The following is a 26,262-nucleotide window of genomic DNA, read 5'->3' on the forward strand; positions in this document are numbered from 1 at the left end:
TTCCAACCCCTACACTTCTGTGATTCTGTGATTCTGTGGATGCTGGTGGAATGGCAGTGGAAATTGAACCTTCCCACCAATATCCCATTCCATGTCGTTGCTGTGTGACAAATGGCAGCAGAGGGGCACTGACAGAATGGTGTCTGACATGGAAGTGTGTTTGGAGCAAACGTGTGTCACTGAATTCTTCCATGCAGAAAAAAAGGCACCAGTTGACATTCATCGACAGTTGCTGAACGTTTGTGGAGCCTAAGCAGTGGACGTGAGCACAGTAAGGCAGCAGGTGGTGCGTTTCAGCAGTGGTGACAGTGACAGTGGGTCACCTCCTCTGGTGCAGATTCTTAAAAGTCTTCTCTACTGACAGGCATCTGTCAGCACCTATACTTCCAGAGCATGCCTTGCACTTTATTCAGCCTGTAATCGAAGACTGCTGCTGCTTTGAGGACTGTAGGTAGCATTGTAGGTGGCAGTCAGCATTAGTGTGCTACAGGTGGACTTCTGTGTTACTACTGTCCAGTTCTTTTTGAGTACGTTTAACAATATTTCATATTTACAACAATACTTTGCTGGGTTTTTTTGTTTGGTTTTTGACTGCAGAGGTAATGTTGCAAATAGCTAAACCAGGGATGATTATATCCACGAGGTGGTTGGGATGCAGGTGATTTCCAGCATGTGTAGAGATGTGATCTGAACATTGTCATGCCCTTTGTGTAGGGAGGGAGAAAGACTTGTAACCGCAAGGACAATGGTGGCACCCTGAACAGGTGACCCTTTGGGCCATGCTCCTGGGGAGAATGCTGTGTTCTTTGCCTCTACTTCTAGACAGGAGCTGCAGTAGGTGTTCGTCTTAGAATAGGAAGAGGCTTACGGGTCTGGGGAAGGTGTTTTGTTGTAGTATTTGCTGTGTGAACAACCTCTTCTAATTGGAGAAGAATGGTCTGGGTGGTTGCATCCCATCCACAGTCATCAATGGACCTACTTGGACTGTAGCATTAAGTGTTGGCTTTTGACCAGCAGAGATGTGACATGGACCTGTCACATACCTCAGCTTCAGAGATCAGCAGAGTCCTTTGTCAAATGAATACGCTGAGTTGAATGGCTCTGAGACATGAAGGTTTGGGCTGTGAGAGGAAGTCCTGGAGGAATTTTGTCTTTAAATAAACTGTTGCATTCTCAGCATCAGGAGAAATAACTCTGGCCGCTCGGGTCACTGGTGCTGGCATGGTTACAGCACACGCAGTCCTGGACACAGGCCAGATGTCACGGACTTGCAAGTTGTCAGCATGGTGTGTGTGTGTGGAGTTATTTATTGCTGCTTCCATGCTGCCCTTGTATGCAGAGGTCCCTGAATATCCGATCCTGAAAGTTGTCTTTATGAATGTGAGTCATAGTATGCAGGCAGTTGTTTGTGGCTGGTCCTCTGTTAATGTGAGAGTGCATTGGTAAAGCCAAATTCATTCTAGTTGGCAATCCTCCCAAAATATAAGCTATTCTATCCCATGTGCATACATTACGTATAGTAAACATCTTAAGTATATTGCACATCTGAATTAATCCTCTTTTGTGCTTCTCAGTACCGTTCCGCCAGCACGTTTGAGGTACTATGGGTAGGTATTTTCCATTTTAAATCAGTGTTTCTCCGGTTTATAAATAGGTTGCTAACATTAGCTTCAGGCTGAATGGTGGCATGCAAAGTTTTGACTTCAGAATGATTTCAGAGCGTTGCTGATCTGTGTTTAGAGCGCTCTGAAGTTTTAACAACTGAATGTAGCATACTACTTTGCTGTCTTAAAGGAAAACCACTTCTTAAAAAGACAAAATTTGAATGAGATGATCATGTTTTATATTTCTGCTCGTCTTGGGGAAAAGAAAAAGCAACCACTGATCTCAGTTGTGAAAGAATAGCTAATGGACAAGTTGGGAACTACTTTCCATGAGCATTTCTTGTTGTTTGATAGGCAAGATGAAGCAGAGCTGTTTTTCACTCTACGCTGTGATTACTTGTGCCAAGTAATGTAGCAGTATAAATAAACCCTAGCTGGCAGTCCTGCAAGTTGATGTAAGTGAATGTTAAGAGGATATGATTCTGGCAGACAAAGTTATGAGAGGGGAGGTTTCTCATCTGTGTCAGCCTTGCTCATCCAGGACCCTCAGTTCTCAGAAGCAGCTCTTCTGTCACTCTGTGCAGAGCCTCTTTTCTCACTCCACTTTTCTGGAGCATGGAACAGCTCATTGGTTTTGCGAAGAGGAAGTATATAGATGGCTCTTAAAAGCTACTTGAAAACAGGGTTAATGGATCAATATTAAGGAGCATTTCCATTTTCCAAATCAAGTCAGTAGCACATTTCCTAATTTTAACGCAGTGTATACATAGTGGTTGACGTATGCAAGCTCAGAGAATGTGACAGCAAGCTATTCTGTCACTCTGAAGTTTTAGGATGTTTCTGTAGTTGAAATTAGACTTTTTTCTGTTTTCTGTCATGAATAAACAATTCTCAGTAGTGATGCATGGTTGCATTTAAATCAAAGCTTTCTGTTGTGAGTGTGAACTTAATATTTGTCGTCGTTTCTTTTAATCAGTGGAATTCTTGGCAGTGGTGCTGTATTTCTTATATATGCAAAACAGCTTTGGAGTTTTTTTATCACAAATTTTATTAAAGTATTATTGTATGTTTATTAGAACAGCCTGCTATTTTTTAAACCAGTTGTGTTTATTTTGATGTCGTGTTATGAGTAGGCAACTAAAACCTTGATAAATAATTATTCAGAAGTCTTTTTTAGGGAAAGCTTACGTTTTTTTTTCTTTTTTTTTTTTTTCTGTTATTGACTGACTCACAGCTCCTATGGTGTTAGAGGGTTTTTTGTTTACTTTTTTTTCTGTATCTAGAGCACCATTTTAGAGTTTTGAACTCTAAATGATTTAGAAGAATCCAACACCTCTTAAGATTTTAGATGGAGTTATTTAAAGCTACTTAAATACATTTGCTATACTGTTGTTTTATTTTCCTAACCACAACATCCTGGAAGTCCCTGTTTTTTTTCACAATTTTACTTAGCTTGTTCTGATAGTTCTTGCTTGTCTTGGTATCTTTTAAAATACATCTGTGAACTTGGGGTGATCTGTGAATGATACTTTGCAACTCAGGGTAACAGTAGACAAGAAATTTGAGATTGCCTTGATGTTGTTTGTTTAGTGCAATAAATTTGCTGCTTGCCCTGTAGAAATTCTTTCAAAATTTGTTTTTGACTTGAGTAACCAACAGCCAGCCTACTGCTGTGTTACACATATTGCTTCTCCTCTGTTGTTTCGAAGCTTCCTTTGTTTTATTTGAGCGTTTATTTTCTGTGGCAGAACTCAGAAGGACATCTGAAGATGCTTAGTCTTACTGGCAAATACTGCTTGTAGTAACATGAATTTTCATTTATTAGAGTTTTGCAGTCCAAGACAGTTCTTAATTAGCGGATAGGATACTGTCAAACAGATTTTGGCAAAAATTGCTTTGTAAAAATCAGTAACTTCTTAATGTTTTCCTCCCGATGGTGCTTTGGCACAGTCCCCTTCCAAAAGTACCGCAGCTGTTTTTTGGCTGTTAAATCATCATTGTGGTGAATGTTCAACAGAAGGAAAATTCATTTGTGAAAAAGCTTCATTTCATATGTTGTCTTAATGCTATCGTTGGTTTTGTAAACGCATTTTTTTTTTTCAGAATGCAAATGTTCTGCATATTGAACCTATCAGTAAAGCTTGAATTACTGGTGATGTGCTGTTGTGAAAAAAATAAAACTCAAATCTCAAACTGCTGCTGCTGAAGGGAAGAGGTGAAACGTGCTCTATAAATAGCTTCTGTAGTGAACTCGCTCTTCTGCCTGCAACTCTTCTGTTGTCTTTAATAACAGTGAATGAACAATTTATTTTCAAGGTGAAGCACTAGAGTTCTTGGTGGTTTTTTTTCTTTCTGTTGTTTTTGTATGCATTTCGGAATGGGGAGCAGCCTTCCTTGTCCAATTACAACAGCCCTACCAGGTCTTCTGAATAAAAATTTCCTGATCTGTCTTCTCTAGCATGTTGAAATGTTTTCAAAGATTGTATTTACTAGTGACAACTACTTCTTTTTATGTTTGACTATTTAAAAAAAGGAAAACTGCTTTGTAGTTGCCCAGCATAGTATATCAGTTCAATGCAGTTAATGCAGATCTGCTGTGCTTTGGAGTGCCAGGGCAGCTGATATTTCTGTTTAAATTCTAGGTAAGGTGAGAAGGGTAGGTCTGGTGACTTGGCTGTTTTAGTGCTGTCACTGTTCAGATCAGGATCTGTGTTTATAAATGTTGCTGCTTGTAATGTGAATTCTCAGAAAATTGCCATGGAGGGGGAGGAGAGTAGGGAACAGAGCTTGCCTGAACAAGAGTAGGGACTTAAAGGCAGTTCTGTTGTTAACACTGTCTGGAGATGTTCCAGGAGGGCTTTAACCTTCTCAATACTTTACCACTTCTAAGTTTTCAACATTTAATTAGTAGCTGGTTGTGCATGTTTTTTGTTTCGTTTCACAGGAAAAGAGACAATAAAAGATTTTCTACAGAAATTAATAGTTCATCTACGTGTTGAGAGCTGGAAGAAGTGGGATCAAGCCCTTCCAGTGTTCTAGTGTTAGGCTTTTTCTTAACTCAGCAACAGTTGATAAGTGCTTTGTAGGAGTTACAGAATCACAGAATTGTAGAATTGCGCAGGATGGAAAAGACCTCAAAGGTCATCAAGTCCAACTGCAATCTAACCATACTATGCTAACCCTAATCTGTCAGGAAGCTGATATTAAAACAAAATTCTCCTATACAGCTTTTTTTTAGATCACTGATCCAACTTTCTCATATCAGGAATTAACCTGGAATAAACAGCTGGCTAACAACGTCTCTAATTTTCTGAGGGGGCAGTTATGGAAGTCCTTAATACTTAGAAACAAAAGGGAAAGGCAGAGGACATCACATTTTAAGGAACAATTCTGCTCCCCTTTTCTGTGCAAATACTGAGTGGAGCTGAGAGCAACACGGGAATGCTGTGGCTTGTTCAGCCTCCTCTCCCTTCCTCTCAGTGCACTTTACAGCACACTTAACCTCTTCAGTTTCAACCCCAGCCATTCTAACTGGTAAATAGCCTTGTGCAAAGTCTGGGTTTGTGTGTGCATATTACCTTCTTCAAGGCAGAATATCAGAGTCCTGCAGCCCAATATAGTCTAAACAGTAATGCTGACTGCACAACCTGGTCTGAAACACGCAAAATAAACAAATGGGAAAAATGAGAAGTTTTCCTGTTTCCTGTAGCTTGAAGAGTTGTTTGTTGGTTTGTTTTTTTTTTTCTTTCCTAAAATTGTTGGAGATGTGGACTGTAAACCAAACTGTATTTTTTCCACTTAATTTTCGTTTGATACTAGTTTCTGCAAAGCATATCCTTCTGTTTCACAAAACTAAATCACTTGGACTTTTGAGGTGTGGTTTTATATTATTTCCATTATTAATAGTTAATGTATAACACTTCTAGTGATTGTTTTAGATTCTATATATACTGTTTCAGGTTTAATACTGATCCAGTATATGAAATTTAGTTGCATTTCTCTGTATCCATACCTCTGACTTAATGCTTGAGCCAGGACAAATGTCATGGAAAATCCATGAAAAACAACCAAATTCTGCTACTTAATGAGAAATTTAGAGCAAGACTTAGTTTGTTAACACAGGGGTGAGTTTGGATCTGATCTTCAGAGGACAGTGTCTGAGACCTTGGTTCAGTAGGGTTCTTTGTTGGGCAGTGGTATCTTTGCTGAAGTGAACATCTTTCTTGTTAGGTACCCTAACCTTCTTAATATACAAAAACCCTGCTCTTTTGCCTTGCACTTCATCATGCTGTATGGAAAACAGAGTCATAAAGCAAACTTCTGAAGTGTTGTTTGCTCATCTTGTTCAGTACTATAATTCTTATGTCCCGTGCATGGAAAACTGGTGCAGTTTCCATCTACAAAGAGCTATGCAACCATATCTGCTTTACTAGATCACTTGTTTGAAAGTGAACTATAGCACAGCTCTAGTGGTGGAAGCTGTGAAAGCAGCATAAATGACTTGTGTCGATAAAACTATGGCAGTGGAGAATAGAACCATGGTTCATGCCACTAGAGTGCACTACTCCCTTCTTGCTTATTGAGAGAATGGTTAAATCTGCTGATAGGTGTGATCTCCCTGGGATAACGTTTGGAAAATCACTCCGAACTTGCTGAGCTGTGGGAATTTTACACTGATTTTAACTGGATGCAGCTCTGCTTGTGCAGCTGTCTGTTAATGAATAAATGCTTGACTCTTGAGCTTTTATGAACGTTGTGATGGAATGGCAAAGGGGACTTATAAACTCACTTCCTTCAGTTTTGTTCTAGATGGAAAGGCTGTGTATGTATGAAAGGGTTCATCGTATTTGTAATAAAATTCAAGTTATTTAAGATGAATCATTTATAAGAAGTATGTATTTTTTAACTTCTTTAACAAATTTAATTGATAATGATATTGTAGTATTTTTCTTATTAACATAAGCTCTCTTTCTTTTCCTGCACAGGTTTCCACTTGAGTGGCACAGTGACAGAGCCTGCAATGCAATCGGAGCCAGAAACTGTTTGCAATGTAGCTATCAGCTTTGATCGTTGCAAGATTACCTCAGTGACCTGTAGCTGTGGAAACAAGGACATATTTTATTGTGCCCATGTTGTGGCACTTTCTTTATACCGGATCCGCAAGCCAGATCAGGTCAAACTGCATCTTCCCATTTCAGAGACACTCTTTCAAATGAACAGAGACCAACTACAAAAATTTGTACAGTATTTGATCACAGTGCACCATACAGAAGTTTTGCCAACTGCTCAAAAGTTAGCTGATGAAATTCTTTCTCAGAATTCAGAAATCAATCAAGTCCATGGTAAGTTCGATGCTTGTTCTTCCTTTTGCCTCATTCCCTCATTGATTTTAAGCTTAATGGCATTTAGAAGTATGACCTCCTGAGGTTCCTAACATCTTGAGTTCTTCTGTGATTCTGTGATCTATGCAAAAGCTAATTCTTCACCTTTAATATGCTTGGAAAATAAAACTTTTGGGGAGAGAGAAGAATTTGTGAGTGATGAGGTTGATCTCTTCAGTGCTGTTTATACATGACCTGATCTACTTAACAATTACATTTTCCTTCTATGAAGAAAGTGACTGCTCTTCTTTGTGAACTCAAGTTGCTCAAAGAACCAAATTACCAACAATGCCTTTTGTTTCTCCGTTCTGTTTAAACTCATCTTTCGATGTTTTGATTGTGTAATTTTATTTTCATGGCAAAGCATAAAAGCAGGTAGGTTGTACTGATCTTTTTTTCATACATTAAATGCTTTTATTATCCTTTTAGATATTGTTTCTATATGGTCAGGAAAAATGTATTTCCATGCCCTTTTTTTTTTTGTTAATGTTGCAGCAGCCTACAGCATCAACAAAGGTCTCTTTTCTGTTCTTCCTGCTGCACCTTGCTTTATGGCTTCTGGTTTCTTGTAGTGATCCATTTTAGGTTTTTTAAAGGGTGCTGGGTGTGAGGTTGCTCTTTTGTGGGCTCTCCTGAACTGTTGTGGGCTTGAATTGACCCAACTAGTTTATTACAGTCTTGTGTTCCTATAAGGACAGGAACACTGAAATGTCATATATTGTGACAATTTCTGTAAGCTTGAGTGCAATTCTGAGGGAAGAATAGGTTCATAGTTCATCATTTTTGTTTGTTTGTTCATTGACAGGCACAGTTCTTGTGTGCTAGGTAGTTAAGAGAGAGGACTGCTGTCGCAAAGAATTTGCAATAGGAGTGCAACAAAGTTATCTTAACATTAGAGAAAGAAAAACACACATTTGCTATATGCAGTGTAGGAGGAGCAAAACAAGTAAGTCTCTGATTACGTGTCTCATCTGCAGTCTAGACTCTTTCCTTTGGCTCCAGTGACCCTGGCAGGCCCAAGTAGGTGGTGCTTCAGTGTGAATTTCTGGAGTGTTCTTTTTTTCGATTTGGGGGCTCTAGATGTGACCAGAGGGAAGGCTATTATTTTGGTTGTTGTGGAAGAGAATCGGAAGGTGTTCAGCAGAGCTGCCTGGTGACAGTGAAAAGAAAGGTAAACTAAAGCAGATGCAGGACATTAAGGAATAGAGAAAGACACTCTGATGTTATAAACTGAAGGCATGCATAGCATGAGAGCTGATAATAGCCTGAACTGAACATAAGGAATTAAAGGAAAAGAAGGAAGAATTGTGATGTATATGTGCATGGTGCAGAGAAGATTTATAATGGGCTATTAGAAAAGGTGAAAGCAGGCTTTGGAAAGCAAAGACAGATGATGGCTCTATTAGCTGTGCTGTGGTTATAGTAAGATGAGGAACAACCGAAAGGATGTTACATGGCGCTTAAGCTTAATCTGCTTCAAGTCTGTAATTATATAGGGGTAAGAAGGCCCTACAGAAGGATCTGTGCAGGCTGGATAGCTGGGCTGAGGCCAGTGGGATAAAGTTCAACAAGAGCTGGGTCCTGCACGTAGGCTGCAACACCACAGGCTTGGGATAGAGAGGCTGGAAGACTGAGTGGAAGAAATGGAGCTGGGGGTGTATGCTGATGCTCAGATGAACATGAGCCAGCAGTGTGCCAGAGGTGGCCAAGAGAGCCAAAGGCATCCTGACTTGTTTCAGAAGTAATGCTGCCAGCAGGAGCAGGGAAGTGACCATCTGTCTGTACTCAGCCTGGTGAGGCTGCACTTTGAGTACTGTGTTCAGTTTTGGGCCCCTCTCTACAAGAAAGCCATTGAAGCCCTCAAGCATGCCCAGAGAAGGGCAACGAAGCTGTGAGGAGTCTGGAGCACAGGCCTTACAAATAGTGGCTGAGGGAACTTGTATTATTTAGTCTGGAGAAAAGGAGGCTCGGGGTGACTTTACCGCTGTGCAACTACCTGAAGGGATGTTGCGGTAAGGTGGAAGTTGGTGTCTTCTCCCATGAAACTAGAGATAGAGGGAATGGACTCAAGTGATGATAACTTCTATACTGCAGATGTTCAATTTGTGATACAAATTTTCTTGTAGACCTCTCTTAGAAGAGTTTAATCTTACTAAACTATTGTCTGAAGCAGAGTTATTATTGAACACTGCTTGGAGGCACAGCGGTAATAAAGAGGTAATAAGAGGAAAAAACTTGCAAAAGCTTGCTTATGAAAATAATGGAAGACCTGACCTGGTGGAGACACCCCAGGAACAGCTTTAACCAAAGGGAGGTCCATCCTGGGTCTGTATGAGATGTTCTTAGATGTTACCTGAGTTGTATTTGAATTTCAGAATTTCTCTGTCTGAAACTTTTTTTCTCCCTCATCGTGCGCTAGTTCTGTTTTTCATAGTTCAGAGATAGACAAAAGAAATCAGCTGTCTTGAATACCACTGTTAAATAATCGACATCTAGGGCTTTGAAGAGTTCTGACCACATTTCTCTTGATTTGCGTATGAGCTGGTTTGGGAGATGGAGTAACTGCGCAGTGCCTTCCTTCCACAAAAGGCAAATTGGATAATTGTTTGCTCAGAATTCTGTCTTGTGCAGAATTTGATGCCTTTGGCCAGGTTTGAGATGGTTTTGGCCACTTTCCTTGTGTAGGAGGTCACTGGGGGAAGCTAGTGGAGTGGCTTATACTAATGGCACAGTCTGTGAAGTGATGAATCCTTTTTTAGACCCTCAGTTGATGCAAGCGGCATTGTATTCTCTCTTGTTTTCTGACTGAGCCTCACTGCAGAAGGAATAGGGAGATAGTCTAAGAAGCATGGGGATAGAAAGCTGAGTTATCATCTTCCATGCCTGCTCTAGTTATTAGTGGGTAATGTAGGGTAGGGCTGAACAACAGAATACAGTGTGTTTCCAATCTATTAGAGTTCCCTAAAAGTGAAAAAGGAAATATTTATTATTGAAGAAGGTAAAAAGAAGGTAAACTGTATTTTAAAAAGAGAGACTCTTTTACATGAGCCTGCTTAAACCAACAAAATTGAGAATCTAGTAGCAGGAGAGGAATATAGGAAATAACAAGCAGTTTTCTTTCAAGGTAGGTAAATATTAAGTGCTCTAGTGTTTATTCTTAGAATTATGTAGTGATCCAAGTAACGGGAAGGAAGTAACAAAAAGCTAGTCAAAACTAGGCAAATCTCAGAAACCCAAGCAGTGGTAAATAAAGAAGTCTAATATAAACTGAAATGAAGGTTTAGTAACTGCGAAACAAAGATAATGTTTTTTATTAAATTTATATTTTCAGGAAAGGATTTTGCACATTTGCTAAACATTAAAATAGAACTTACACAGAAAATAAATGGTTAGTTTTTCTTCTGAGATACGGAACATAAAAATAAAGGGACAATAAAAACAGTGCATGCTAGTCTAGACTGATAAGTAAGTTTTTATCTGCCATATGCAAGCAGACTTTGAAACTTAGTGCTGTGTCGCATTTGTGAGACTAGGATTTTAGCAGGACAGGTTAGGAATTGTCAGCTGATAAGTTACAGCATTTTGCAGATGAAACGGGAAGAAGTTTTTGGAAGGTAAATTTTTTGAGAGGAGGGGAGTGTAACTAACTTACCTCAGTAACTTACCACAGCGTGTGCTGTTTGTACCTTTTCTGTTACTAGCACTTGCTGCTTCGCTGCAGTTGTTCTTTTTCTCTGATGCTGTGCTCTGCTTAACAGGTGTTGTATTCTGTCCAAAAGTTCTGATGTTAAGGACCAGATGAAGTGACCTATATTTTAACTTTGACTCATTTGGGAAAATTAAAGGCGTACCAGTATTCTTGAATTATTACTTTCATGATATTTTGTTTTACATAATTATTATTTAGAATAGTTCTGAGTATGCTAGTTTTATAAAATCAATTGCTGTTTTGTTGCGAATCAGTGTACAGCAAACTTGTTTTCTAGTTGGGGCTATTGTGCCTTTGTATACTACTCAGTAAACAGTACTTCTTAGTTGTTGCTATTTTAAATATCTGCTCCTAACACTACCATGGGATGACAATGACATTGAACTGATCTACTGTTCATTTGTACACTTAAATTCAGAAGACTTTTATGATGTGAAGTTCAAAAAGTTCAGCATGACTATGGATGAGTAATTCAGAGAAGTTCAAGTTGAAGGTTAAAACATTTCAGGCCTTAAAAACCACATTCTTTTATTTTAATCATATTTTGCTGTTGATCTGGTCCTGAGTATTTTGTGATGTTGACTAATTTTAGCCTATTTTATTTAATGTTCCTTGCTTTGGTTCTCCTTAGCCTTGTTCTCGAGGCTCTCAACGCCAGATCTTAAATGGTGCTCATTTTGCAAGCAGTTGCAGTAAGAATTGCTATGTAACTGCTCAGTGTTTAATTTTTTTAAATGCTTCTGCTTCTTAGAGCTTGGAAGTTGTTTATGCTTAACTTGTGGCCTGTTAGGACAATAAATGTGAAAGTTTGCTACCTCTGTTTTCAAATTTCATTTCAGTGTTCAGTGTCACCAACAATTCAGTACTACTTTGATTGCTAAGATCATATGGGTGTATTAATTTTAGTAAAAGAGCATGAGTAAATGCCTAGCTGTATCTGTATGCCAAATACTGTATTTATGGTATTTAACTGTTTTTAAGTACATGACATCAAACTTATTTCAAAGACCAGTCATGACAGAAGTTAACAAAGCCAGAGGTTGAAGGGGGGGAAGATTAATATGCAAGTGTCTATAAACTGACACAGTTTAATTACAGGTTTTAGTATTTAGTATAATTATACAGTGCTTTTCACTTTCATGGTTCAAATGTGAGCTAATTTATCCTTATGACACCTCTCTAAAGCATGTAAGTAATATTTATTCCTAGTTTATAAGTGGGGAAAGGGATTTGCTCTTGGTACCAAGCGGTGTTGCAGAGATGACATTCAGACTGCCTGGCTCCGGGCTTCCTTTGGTCAAAGCCTTGAGGTGCCTATCCAGAGCCATGCTGCTGCTGGAGCTAAGCTGCTGCCTTGGGACCAAACGTTCAGAGCTTGGCACTCCTTGCCAGTTACTGTTTAGACAGTATTTATCAGCATCTAAGGCAGTGCCCCCTGAAATCCTGTTGCTTTTTTAAACAGTTTCTCCTCTACTAGCCTGGTCCCGTGTCTTTGGAAGAGAAGTTGAAGTTTAGAAAGCCTGTTGTTCAAAAGTGGTATGTGTGTGAGCAGAAGAAAGGCTCAGTTAGTGATTGTTCATCTTACTGCATATTAATACAAGAGTCTCAGAAAACATCTGGTTGAGAGACATGGAGATAGTAGTTTGCAGGCCTGAAAACCAGCAATGCAAGCAGTGAGAGCAGAGAATTCCCTGGCAGTGATGTCGGGATGCACAGATCAGTAGATTAGGTTAGGGGATGACCTGCTGGAGAGGAGGGAGCTCTGTGGAGAAGGACCCCAGTTCAGAAATGACAAGGGATCCAGCAATCCAGTGAAGGGCTGCAAAGATGATTAACAGCCTCGAGTATCTCCAGTATGAGGAAAGACTGAGTAACCAGGGTTTGTTTAGCGTGGAGAAAAGAAGACTGAGAGGAGATCTGATAAATGTTTAGAAGTATCTGAAGGGAGGGGGGAGGCAAGTGGATGAGGCCAGGCTCTTCTCAGTGCTGCGCAGCAATAGGACAAGGAGAAATTACCTAAAATCTGAATATTGGAAGTTTCATACTAACATGCAGAAGAACTTCTTTATGGTAAAGGTGGTGGAGCACTGCAGCAGGTTGCTCAGAGAGAGTGTGGTGTCTCCTTTTATGAAGATATTCAAGACCCAGCAGGACGCCTGCCTATGTGACCTACTGTAGGGTACCAGCTTTAGCAGGGAGTTGGACTCAATGATCTCCTGAGGTCCCTTCAAACCCTTCTGATTCTGTGATTCTGACAGGGTCTGGGCTCGCCTCAACTGTGCACACTGTCTCCGTGCCTTGTTAGCCTGTGGCTTCTGATGATGGCTGCCAGTGGTTTGGAAGGGTCAGTGAACTACAGACCTTGCTGGTACCAGTTAAACATATGCTGACATTTCATTATACAGCCTGACTTTAAAAAAATTTATCATACTGATTGTAGCCTTGTCTTGAGGAAAATAACTCCAAATCAGAAGTGGCTATAGTACTGAATTGAATCCTGTCTTAAAGTTCAGACTCTCAGTGTGACAACTTCAGCTTTTACGGTAGTCTAACTCACTGGCATAAAAAACAGTGCTTGTGTAAGTGTAGTACAATGTAAATAAGTCCCCAGTGAAAGTATATTTGGGATCCTGCTGGGAAAAGGGACCTGGGTGGAAGCACAGCCATGGGCCTGGGCAGGAGGCATCCTGGCTGCCGGGCAGGAGCCCTGTTGTTAAAGCATCTGTGGTAGCTGCAATGAAATTTAACCTTGCAGCACATGCTGACTGATGAGCTTCTGATAAAATGTAAACAGCTATGGAAAGAATTTTGGTTTTTTTTTTTTTTTTCCTTAAATAGGGAAGCTTAGCTGAGGAATCTTGAGCTATTTTTAATGCAATTTAAAAGTAGCTATATCAAGACTTTTTAAAGACAAATCTCTGCTCAACTAAGGGATACATATGTTTTGTATATCAGTGTTTTTATTTAATTCAATTTCACAGATCTTTTTCTCTGCATTTTAGAGCAATGAAATATTTAAGCTGTTTGCAAGGTGATAATACAGACCTGGGTCTGTGCAACAGCCACATTGCTCATTCTCCTGTGACTTGATTTCACTTTTTATCTCAGTCTTTAGAACTGAAGACTTATCAGCAAGTGTCTCATGTTGCTGACTGATCTGAAAGTCCAATGAAACTAGCGCAGTAAAATGTAAGCACTCACAGAAGTTCTTAATTTTTTTGTTTGTACTGTTTTGGGCTTAATTTCTGTCTTCTGAGGCACTCTTATGTTTCCTGTGGAAGGCAAGAGAATTCTTTCACATCTTCAAAGATGCAATTTCTTATTAATCTAAGTATACATTTGTAAGGACAGCAGTGCTGCATTCCTAGTTGTAGGTTCTGAAGTTGGAGAAAATTTAGGAAGTTGCTGAGCCAAAAGATTTTTTTAATACTCTCAGCAGCTAGAAGACAACACATCCCTGTGACCTTTTAAATCTTTCTGTTGTGTTTTCATTGAATAAAGATCCTACCATTCATTGCAACTGCTGGAAAGCTTCACCTGCGTGGCACAGCTGCAAACGTGAAATGAAGGCTTAAATCAATAGAATCAATGTTTAATTCATGTTCATCTGAAGAGTTATAGATAGCTTTATGTTTCGAGTTCTCACGACTTTTTGAAAGTGAGCTTTTACAAATCTGACTGTATAATTTTCACTTCCTCCAACATTCTTCGTTTAGCATTGGCTACAGAGGTATCACGGATTGCAATTTAAAGGTGATAAATTGCGTAATGTGATTGAGTTTCTAACATCTTCTTAAAAGCCAACAGAGGTAGAAATTCCACAGTAGTGACAAGCTCAACATGAAAATGTCTAGTTGAATCTTGGGCATGCTTAAAATACTCTGCATCTGGTATAGTGATACACTACCTTGACAGCTTAGATAAGTGCATTTCAAATTTCTCACTTTAAATACCTTTTAAAAAATACTCAGTGGAAGTATGGGTTTATTCAGAAATATGTAGATTTCTCAATGATGCAAGAACTTGTTTTAGTTAAATCTTTAGCCTTCAGAAAAGGCCACCAGTGGAAAATCACGTATCTCAACTGTAAAATGCCAAAGTGCATCCTGATGTAAATCGCAGTTGTTACAGTTTGCACTTGTCTAATTCACTTGAATTCACTCTGTGCTGATAACACTGTCTGCATTAAAATTCTCATTCAGAAGCATGAGCATTAAAGTATTTTTATGCTGGATGTGCCTTCAGTGCTTTAAGACTTTGAATTTATTTGGGGATTTTTTTTTGTTCTTTGTTTAGCTTTGCAGAGTCATCACAGCTCAGAGACACTGAGGTGATTACTTTCCTCATGTTCATCTGTAGCAGTGCTCACTAGTAGTCACTTAAACATGAGTAAGATTGCAGAAGATACAGGAATTACACGTGTTTTGGGGAGAGTGGTTTTAACAGCGCAGTAGTAGAAGTGTTACACAAAGTGTAATTTTCTTTGTAAAAGCATTCTAGTATACCTACTGAGATGAGAGGAAAAACCTCATTTTTATTTTAATGTTTTATTATAAAATACTGCTTATTTAAATAGCATTTGGTAGGCTATTATTTCTTTCCCACTAAATGCTTAAGACTATTGAGGAGACATTTTAAAATCTACTTTAAAGAATGCTTAGATTGAAGCCAAGATGTTCAAAACAGGAGAAAACACGAATCCATAAACCTTTGCAATACTTCTCTCCTTTGGACTCATGAACCTTTCATCTTCATCTACAACATAATTTCTTTTCTTGCTGTTTGCAGGTGCTCCTGACCCAACAGCAGGTGCTAGCATAGATGATGAAAACTGCTGGCATTTGGATGAGGAACAGGTCCAAGAACAAGTTAAACTCTTCCTCTCACAGGGTGGATACCATGGATCAGGGAAGCAGCTCAATTTGCTTTTTGCAAAGGTGTGTTGAATGTCTTAAGGTTTCCCTTCTTTCTCTCCTCTCATTCCTCTAGCCAGACTGTATTTGTTAGTGTCTTACTCCAAGTTCTTTTCTTCTAAATATAAAAGCCTTAAGAATGTGATGATAAGTTAATCATGAGCTGTTGAACAGCCATGGTCCAGAGTCTCGTGTCTCAAAATTAAATTTAAAGAAATGAAGTAACATCTCTACAATCTGCATCTTTGTTTTTCTCTTCTTTTCCTACCTTAAAATGTTGGAGAAACCTGTAGAAATGATAGTTTTGCAGCAGGTTGCATAATACATGTGTAGATTACTTGTGGAAGAAGCGTTTGCAGAATTGCATAGAGATACTGAAATCAAATAGTTAAAAGTGGGAACGAAGACTATTGTTTTCACTTAAGAATGTCACTTCGTATATATTAATATTATTATTTAACAGTGGTGGAATGTTTAACAGTGAAATGCTGTCTGTACTGTGTGGAACTTTTTTTCAAGTTTGTATTAAAAGGCTCATTTCCTAGGTGCGAGAGATGCTTAAGATGAGAGATTCAAATGGAGCTCGCATGTTGACGTTGATAACGGAGCAGTTCATGGCTGACCCTCGTTTGGCACTTTGGAGACAACAAGGAACTACAATGACTGACAAGTATAGGCAGCTCTGGGATGAACTGGGTAAATGCACAAACTTCAAAATCATCTGCTATTCATATGTACAATGAAACAATTATGTGTTTGGGGGTGGAGGGAAGCTGTTGTGGTCCTAGGTAAAAGAAGTTAGCTTTATGCAGCTTTGCTTGTTCAGTTAGGGTTGGGTGAAGTTGAATTTCTGATCTACTGTATGAGACAATGTAATTGAAGGACACGAGGCGTGGTATGAAATAATTATGATTGCAACAGGTAATAAGTAAGTGACTTGAGAATCTAAAGAAATGAAGCAAGAAGTGAAAATGTATACAACTGAGGGTAGGTATATAAACTAATAGCAATGAACTGGATAGGTTAAGGAAGAGATCACTTCAAAAGAAGAGAGAGAAGCCAAAAAGAGGAGATTCATTAAGAGTATGAGAAGACTACAACAAAGGAAAGAAGTCTGTTACGTAGCTGGGAAGGAGGTCACATAACTGAGGGCTGAAACAGTTAACACTGCTCTACAGAAAAGGTATTTGTGACCAGATATGTGAATTGTACAGCAGAGAGAGGAATGCAGGCTGATATGGACAAGGAATACTTAGACTAGTAAAGTCTGAAGGCACTTAGTCTAAATGGTTTCAGAAACTTGCTGATGCAGTTTTGAAGTCTTTGTAACAGCTTGAGAAGTTCTCAACATATAAGAATTTGTGGTAGGGAAGGAAAACTAGAAAAAGTTGAAGGTAGATGTCATCAAGATTGTAAAGGAAGGTAAGCAAGTGGGAAAGAAAAATACTTAGTAACTGCCAGCGTTGCATTCATAGAGTGTAAGGCACTGGAACAAACTATTATCAAGTGGGTATTATAGACATGTAAAATATAACAGTGATAAGTGACCTGGATTTTTTTAGATGATAGTAAATCTGATTTGTTTATCTAGAAGATAATTCACTGAGTGTGTGAAAAGATTAACATGGTATATCTTAGCTGCAGTAAGGTTTTGTTGCTGTCTTGGAGGCTTTCTGAAAGCAAGCTGAAGATGCACATGCATGATGAAATTGCATTGTGTTTGTGGAAATTTTAGTAGTTACGTGCGCTTTCACTGAGTCTGGGAAGACACTTCAAGTCTAGACTTGGAGGAGCCTGTCTTGAGATGCATTCTGACCAATATAGCTATTTCTGACTCGCGTGGCATGAAAGGTGCATATATATAATAACTTACAAACAATGCCCATGAGACTATAAGTAAACACTGTGGAGAACAGAGCCAAAACTCATAATGGTCTTGATATGTTTAAGGGGTGCAAAACAAAGCTAAATGAAGTAAGGTGAAGTAGAAGTAAGTCAAGAATAATTTTCCTTCTTTTAGAAGGGAAAAGTCAACATAACTTTTCCTTCTTGTAAAGGTTAAAAATGACCATGATTGATTTCATGTAGTCTGGTGGGTCTGAGACTAGATGAAATATTAGCATAAATAATGTTCACTCTAAATGAAGCATTAGGCTAATAAAGATTGGCTTGTCTAGCTGAGATTATAGTTTTGTATGGTGAAAAACATTATTTATCGTAGCAGGTGAGATTTACTAGAGTGAGTGTTGATATAACACTTACCAGTTGGAGACCTGTGACTAGTGGTGTTCCCCAGGGGTCGGTGCTGGGTCCAATCTTGTTCCAAGACTTCATTGACGACCTTGATGAGGGGATAGTGACTACCTTCAGCAAGTGTGCTAATGATAGAAAACTGGGAGGAGTGGCTGACGCACACGAAGGCTATGCTGCCATTCAGCAAGACCCAGACAGACTGGAGAGCTGGGCAGCAAGAAACCAGATGGGATTCAACAAAAACAAATGTGAAAAGAGTCTTGCATGTGGGAAGGAATAACCACAAGTTTCAATACAGTCTGGGACAAAACCTGCTGGAGAGGAGCTCTGTGGAGAAGGATGTGAGGGTCCTGGTGGATGACAGGTTGGCCGTGAGCCAGCAGTATGCCCTGGTGGCTGAGAAGGCCAGTAGAATACTGGTGTGCATTAGAAGGAACATGGCCAGCAGTTCAGAGGATGTGATTCTTTCCCTCTACTCTGCCCTGGTCAGGCCCCCCCTGGGATGCTGTATCCAGTTCTGGGCTTCCCAGTACAAAAAAAGACAGATCTGCTGGAAAGAGTCTAGCAGAGGGCCATGAAGATGATAAAGGGCCTGGAGTATCTCCCCTATGAGGAAAGGCTGGATGACCTGGGTCTATTTAGCCTTGAGAAAAGAAGACTGGGAAGGGATCTTATTAATGTTTATAAATATCTTAAGTGTGGGAGTCAAAGGGACATGGCCAACCTCTTTTCAGTGGTTTGTGGGGACAGGACAAGGGGAAACAGCCATAAACTGGAGCATAGGAACTTCTGCACCAGAACGTGAAGGAACTTCTTCACAGTGAGGGTGACGGAGCACTGGAACAGGCTGCCCAGGAGAATAGTGGATTCTCCTTCTCTAGATATATTCAAGACCCACCTAGACGCCTAGCTGTGCAGCCTGCTGTAGGGAGTCTGCTTTGCAGGGGGGTTGGACTAAATGATCTCTAGAGGTCCCTTCCAACCCCTACAATTCTGTGATGCTGTGATAACTTTGCCTTAAGTGTAACAACCACTGTAGCATGGCATTTTTATGATGCTTTGGGAATAGTGCTTTTTACCAACATGTGCTTAACTGGACATAAATGTAGCAAAAATCATATTCCATCATGCTGAGTACTGGAGATTCTCATGCTTCATTGCATATGTGAATTGAGCTGGTAGGCGGTGGAAAGATAGAAATGAGCTCTCCATCTGTTACCTGTAGCATTCTTAACACATACTGCTGGTAAATGTAAAAGGTTTTGTTAAATTTTCTTAGCAGCTCCTCTTGTTAATTCAGTGTCATATTGTCATCATCTTCTTGATAATACCTATCCAAAGTGGAGGAAGTAGAATCCCTCTCTTTGCAGCATCAAATAAACAATGTTTTAAATTAATGTAATTGATTAGTTTACCTTTATTTGATCAGAATTATACTTGCCACTCCCAGAAAACCACAGTGCAACCTTCAGCTTCACCACTACTTCAGCTGCTGTATTTGTAATCTGAGGTAGGCTCTGCTGTTTCAGTCCTGCACTGCTCTGTCTCCTTTGATGCTGTCAAAGTATTTTGATCCTGAGAGACATTTTCAGTAACCAGTATTTCATCCATGTCAGGTGCCTAGTTGAACACAACTTGGTTCTTTTACTTCCAGCTTGTTTTCACATTGGTGAACTCTCCAGGTCATCCCCACTCTGGCAGAATCCCTACCACTGGTAGTGCTGAGCAGGTTCCATGAAGTTGCTCTTAACTGGATGAATGTCTCCAACTCGACTCCTATCTTGTGTGAAAAGTACAAGCTGCTCCCATGTTTTTGTTAAGATCTCACCTTTATTTCATTATAGTTAGACGTGTCCCTTATTCCAGATGAAACATGCATCACTTAAATAAAAAAACAAATATATAAATAAATAAATAAATAAATAAATATATATGTGAAAGAGGTTGTAAGACAAGCTGGAATTACAGTAGCAAACTACAGAAGAAGAAGCAGGATGTCTGTGGGGACTGACAGTTCTGGTAGTGGCAGAGAGAACTTGGCTATCAATATATTTTAAAACAATGTTTGTTTCCTGTCTTGTTCTCATCTTCTTGGCTGACAGGGAACTAAAATAACAATAAAAAGGGTGGGGCAGGCCTTTGCATACTTCACTTACTGTATTATCTGTTCACAGTACTCTGAGAGTGGTAAACATGTATGGCTTTTATTAAAAAAAAGTTATTTATGATCTCACTTATTTTGCAGGTGAGTAGCAATTTAGCATGGTAGTTATGGAAGACTTTAGGACATGTGAAGTATGTAAATATAGGCTCTGCTTAATAAAGGCTTGCTTGCATGCCCTGGTATGCTGTCTGCCAACCACTAGGCTTATGGCCACTTTGTCAGTTCCATCTTGGCATAGGCTTGTAAACGTAGTTAAATAACTTCAGCTTTACTCCTTTACTGTGTCACTTGAGCCTTTCATTAGAACTTAACTGATGCTTCCTGCTTGCCATTGAGCGTTGGCAAGGGTACTGAAAGGGCACACAAGTCTCTGATCAGTTTCTACTGGAGTTTATGGTAAATTGCACTGACTTCATTAGAAGTCGGGTTTGAGTGTTCAGAGGTGCTGATTTAAATAAGTTGATTAAAAGTGAGTACTTTGCCTCTAAGTGGGAGCTTGGCAATTTTCTAATACAATTCAGTAAGCAATGGTTCAAAAGACTCCAGTTAACTAACTAGTTGTTTGTAGGGCTTTTTTGTTGTTTTTTAAAGCCTTCAGATCAAGAGGAAGAATGTAACAATTATACTCAGCTGATTTCCCTTATTGTACGTCAAAGAGTGGGTTGAGCTTAGTACTACTTACGGAACTCCAAACGTGTGGTATTGTCAAGGTCAAGATTACAGGCTGAGGTTATAAGCCTTCCTCATATACTTTTCTTGCTAAAGAAACGTAAATGTGACTTCAGTGGTGCACTGCTGAACACTTCCAACTTGCCACAGTAATATGTGAATGCACTTTCCAGATTTTAAAGCTGAGCTGGATTTCTTCACATTGTTGCTGTTTAAATGGTGTTTTGTTTCAGTAAGTAAATTCCATATGCTGATCTTTAGGCATTTAACTCTCAGTGACCATGGTGGAAGACTTCAGTATATCAAAATGATTAATTGTCTGAAGCCCTTGTATTGCCTTTTTAATTAAATTGCATTGATAAAATGGAGGAATGTGGAAATGCACAGTGAGTTATCTGCTGATATCCATTGAACTCAGATCTCTGATTTCAAGGAAGGATCAGTTAACCTTCGTACTCTAGAGGAAAAAACTGGTCCTTGCAATCTTACTATAGCAGTAATTCTATAATATTCATCCATCAAAATTAAGTAAAAGTTGCTTGTGGTCTACAAAGGGGAGAATATTACCTTAATAAAAGGGGAGAATTTGACTTTGTGCCCCAGCACAGGGATTGTGAGGGCTGCAAAGCTCTGCTTTGGAATTAATGTTGAGCGCTGCTAGATGCCAGACATAGAGAAGAGACTCAGTTTTGTCGGCAAGTGGGATCTGCAAGTTAATTGGCATTTTCTGCTGGCTTCTGGCTGTGAAATGAAATTGGAAGCCCTTTAGCCACATGGATAATACAGGACCTGAATACAAATGTCACGTGTCACCATCAGGGCCCACTGTGAAACAATAGTGTTCCCACTCGAACATTGTGCCATTACAGATCATTTAAAGATGGGGATTACATTCAAACTAAAAGACCCATTTGCCTTCTACTGCAATTTAAATGTCCTCTTAGCAAAAGCTAAGTGACAAATTAAATGAAAAAAGTGCCCACATCTTTAAAGCTGTAATGCAAAACAACCTTTTATTGCTTCTCACGTGCCATGAATGAATCATTATACTTGACAACCCTAAACCAAGCCATAATTGGAGCAGCTACTGTTATCAAAGTGGGGCTGTGCTTGTGACAGCTTAATAAAGCCAAAACTGTTAAATTAAATCCCTGATGCTTAATCTGATGAAAGCAGTCAAGTAGAAAAATCTAAGACAAGTATCTACTACTTGGTAGAGTGATGGAGCCCAACAGCTTGTCAACATGTAGATCACAGGATCAGATTTTTTTGTGTGCATTACCATTTTCATTGTTTTTACATCCTGTTGCCTGCCTTTCCTGTGAAGAAACTTCACATAATTTGCATGTTTCAAAACAAACATTTCCAGCAGATTACCTCCATTTTGATATTTAAGAGCAGTTTAAGGGGGAGGGAAGTTGTTCAGAGACTATCGTTGTATGGAACAGAAAGATGGTGGCTTTTTCATAGGGAAGCTCCAGAGAGCTCTTGCAATGCAAGGCCGCGAATAATGGTCAGACGTGTTCTGGGTTTTTGTCCTGATTATTTTGATCTCATTTGGTTCTTTTATTTCACAAAATTGAGGAGAACTAAAATGGCATTCTGTATATCCAACTGGATGCTCTCTAATGCTTCAGAACTTGTTAGTTCTGAAGTTTTGTGGCATCAAGCTTTCCTTGGTGACCATCTCACTTCTCTTCCTACTAGGCATGCAGAGTGGATTGTTCCCGTAAAGATATTTCCTGAGCAGGAAAGCATATAATTGCTCTAGCAGGTCTAGTATTCTTCATTATACCTAATTTCACTCTTAAAGCACTTAAAGCTAATGTGAGCTACCTCTTAAGTGTTGTGACATCCTGGTGATCTAATTTGAGTTTGTTTGCTGATATTTCAACAGTTTTCTGGATTAGTGATACATTTTCACACTAAACTTCAGAACTAAAACATCATTTTACAAGGTCACATCACATAAAAATACTGCAGTGTAGTTCCTAAAGGATGATGCATAACGTCTTGTTAGTAACACTTTGTTCTACATTTAAAACATAATTCCAGATGTTGAATATAGGTAAAGAATCATTATAGATTAATTAAGAAAGACTTAATTACTATTTTTCCTCAAGCAAGCTAGTGATTGAGTTAAATAGGGCTTTTTGATTTTGAAAACCACTCTAAATTTTTCTGATACAAGCTTATATTTATCTCTAGAAATAGCAAGTTAAATTCTTTTAACCCTAAATGGAGCTATTTTCAATCTATATTTCTGTTTCAGGTATTCCTTCCCTTTGCAATTAGAGAGACAGACAAACTTGTACAAATGAGACATGCCAGCTGTTGTAAGCAAATTATCTCTGCTTAGCTCTTAAGGGAGAGGGGAGAAAGGCACAAAAGCAGTTGGAATTGTTGCCAGTATGCCACTAGAGAAATTCCTTCTTGATGCTAGATCTGGTGGCTACTTCAGGGCTGCCATAAAAAGAATCACTGAAGTTACAAATTCATTGCAGTTTTTGTGCTCTAACACCATTTTTTATTAAGCTTCATACTTCATGCATTCCTGGTGTAGTATCAACTATGCAGCAGAAATATGGATTTTTTCTTATAATTTCTGGTATTTCTGAAGTGGTATGTCAAGAATGTAATTTTCAAATTTTAACATCAGATGTATGTCAGTATTTACATGATTCCTGCACCTTTGGAAAATAACTTTAAAATTTCCTAGTTTAGATAAAGCAATTTCATGTATCACATTTTTGGCCTTGAAGTGAAAACTGTTGGAACAGCTGTGTTTCAAAAGTGGTGGGATGCATTGTGCTTTGCTCAGCTGCGAGGCTTAGGTAGAGTGATGTCATAGATATTTGTGTCTATGTCCGTATAGCATCCAATAGGCTGTCTTTGCTTAACAGGTAATCCTTTGATCCCTGTTGATTTTTTCAGTCTTAGCTGCCATGGTGCAGCTGCTGTATAGTTAGAAAATGTGCACGAACTGAAGGCACACATAAGGTTGCATTGTTCTTTCACAGATTAAGGTGTTAATATATATGTCACTGCATTGAAATGATTTATGCTATTGGAGGCACTAAATTAACAGTACTTCTGAGTTATCAACACAAGACGCTTCTGCTGCTCTGCAGCCTGAATTATGGATGACAACTTAAAGAAATTGCTATCACGGCCCTAGAGTGTCTCAGTTGTTGCTGTCACTTTCATTTCCATGGTGAATGAAGCCAGGCCACCTTTCTACAGAGATGTGTTCTGTCCACCTCTTCTGAGGTGATTTCCTCCCTCATTCATTATCAACAGTAGAAGATTGGTTTCTGTCATAATGATACTAAAAATGAGGATTTTTGTGGCTGTCGTGTCCATGAGGCTGTAGTATGACAGCAGGTGGGAGCTGTTTTCAAAGAAGGTATTTTTTCCTGTGCTAAAGCTGCTTTTACTGATTTGAGGAAGAATGCTAAAAGTAATTCAAATGTGCAAGCATAGCTTTAAGCTTTTATTTTTAGTGCACATAAATTGTGGGTTTCCATGTAGTTGAGTTGGGTGGAAAGCACCTTTTAGCAGTAGAAGCCGAATTTCTTCACGTATACCCACTTTAAAGCAATTTTTAAAGTTTTTATTCCTAAGCTGTTTAACTGATTTACTCAAAATACACATTAAAAAAAAAAAAAGAAAAAAAAAGTCAGAGCTGGTACACACTGCTGCCCTAAATATGAAATTGTGACTTTCAAAATAAACATCAGAGTTGTACTATGGTCTTAAACATGCGTTAGCATATTTTTTCCTCCTTTTCTCTTTATTTTTCATACCTCTGCTTAATACTACAGAGTTTTCTGCTACAACTTCTAGTAAATATGAGAGATGGGGGAAGTGGTAGATCTATGAATTGAAAGAGTCTTCACTAACTTCTCAGAGCTTTACTGCAGTCCAGCAATCTAACTATGTGTTATGTTCCAGTTTTCTTTTGAATGGATAATAGGAAGATAACTGGAAAACTGGAAGGTTATTTAAAGTGAGAGATAAAACAACCTTAGTTATCTTGTGTCTATCAAAACAAGACAAAGGATATAAGGAGACCTAAACAGACTAGAAACAACTTAGCTTAACAAATAAAGATGGCTGGAAATTTTAAGTGAAGCTGGACAAATTTTAAAAAAGACAATGTTAGATTTTGAGTGAGGGTACCTTGCAGTGGAGCAGCTCACCAGTAAGTATGATAGATTCTTGTACTGAAAAAATTTAAAATTGAAGTATTTTCCTTTGTAAAAGCTATTGCTTTTGATATGGAAGCTGAAAATAACCCAGGAAATCTTAGACTGTGAAAGAATTCAGACTGGATTGTCAGAATGTATTCTTCTCACCATTTATAGTTGGTTATTCAGGTTCTGTAAGCACAGTAATGGTAATCATTTATTTTTTGACCTTTCCCACTATGAGATAGACTGTCTATGCTTTTTTTTGAGGGATGAAAGGTATTTCCCTCCTTTTATGGGTATCTTGTTCCTCTCAAACTTCATAGTTTTGTATGAGAGAAATTCATCAGTTTAAATGAAGGTGGCATAATGCTTTTACAGTTACTAGAAACATCAACTTTTTTTCCTGAAAATTGTTAGTCTCTGAAAATAAGATGACTGCTGAGAATGAATTATTAGTTAAACATCTGGTAAAATAGCTAGTAGCTGCTTTGGACGGAGTGCCTTTGTTCACCAGCTGGTTGTAAATGTTGGTAACGATTTAAAAAATGCAAAGAACCTTTTCAGGTTGTTCATGAAATGTTCATCGATGTTCATGAAATAGTATATTTCTGCTATTTGTGTTATTTGTGCCAGTATTAGTGATACTTTCACCGTAAAATGATTGTCTGTGAGCAAGTGAATAAATTGTTTTGTCAATTTTAGAGAAGTTGATCAATGTAGGGTACCATAAGTGCCTAGAGGGGCACGTAATTGACATATGACAGATACCTAAATGCTTTCTTAAGCATGTTGTATTGTGAAGCAAATTTCAGTTCTTCTGTGTAACCATTTGGACAAATGGATGGATGTCTGTTACAGCAGTTTGAAACAACTGAAAAAACAAACAAACAAAAAAGACTGCAGTGGTTATTACTTGACAAACATAGATCAAAGCATGTAATTGATGATAGTTTAGAATAAAAATTCATAATGCAAATAATAATAGCCAAATATATGTATGATTTTAACCTTTGGAGCAGCAATAAGCAGTAAGAGGGAAAGGAAAACTTAAGGACCTAGTTTTATTCCATTTTATTTTTGTCCCTGTACTCCTACACTCCCTCTAATGCACATTTGGAGTTTAGTGTGCAGAGTAGTGCAGTGATTCTCTGTTGTCATCCGTGCTGCAGGTAATCTGTTGCATTAATCAGCCAGTTTGTGTGAAATGCATGGGGAGTTTTGTATTATACTATCATACACAATACAGTCAACATGAAGCACTTGTCAAGACCAATACATCAAAGTTTAATTCAGTAATAGAATGAATTAGAGCAAAATGAAACATTCTGTTCTCCAAGAAATACAGCAACCACAGCAAGCCTTTTTTTTTTTTTTTT

General features: G+C 38.7%; 2 protein-coding genes across 2 annotated transcripts in view; both read left to right on the forward strand.

Annotated features, from left to right (window-relative positions):
• LOC104914906 (zinc finger SWIM domain-containing protein 6-like) overlaps positions 1-26,262 on the forward strand; it is a 537,827-nt gene that overhangs the window by 22,907 nt on the left and 488,658 nt on the right. The window lies entirely within an intron of this gene.
• LOC104914911 (zinc finger SWIM domain-containing protein 6-like) overlaps positions 6,566-26,262 on the forward strand; it is a 490,619-nt gene continuing 470,922 nt past the window's right edge. The window contains exons 1-3 of the mRNA XM_031557239.1: positions 6,566-6,946; positions 15,483-15,631; positions 16,153-16,303. Of these exons, the coding sequence (XP_031413099.1) occupies positions 6,625-6,946; positions 15,483-15,631; positions 16,153-16,303 (622 nt within the window). The 5' untranslated portion in view covers positions 6,566-6,624. The remainder of the gene's footprint in view (positions 6,947-15,482; positions 15,632-16,152; positions 16,304-26,262) is intronic.

The sequence above is a fragment of the Meleagris gallopavo genome, chromosome Z (assembly GCF_000146605.3).
Source record: "Meleagris gallopavo isolate NT-WF06-2002-E0010 breed Aviagen turkey brand Nicholas breeding stock chromosome Z, Turkey_5.1, whole genome shotgun sequence".
Taxonomy (NCBI): Eukaryota; Metazoa; Chordata; class Aves; order Galliformes; family Phasianidae; genus Meleagris; species Meleagris gallopavo.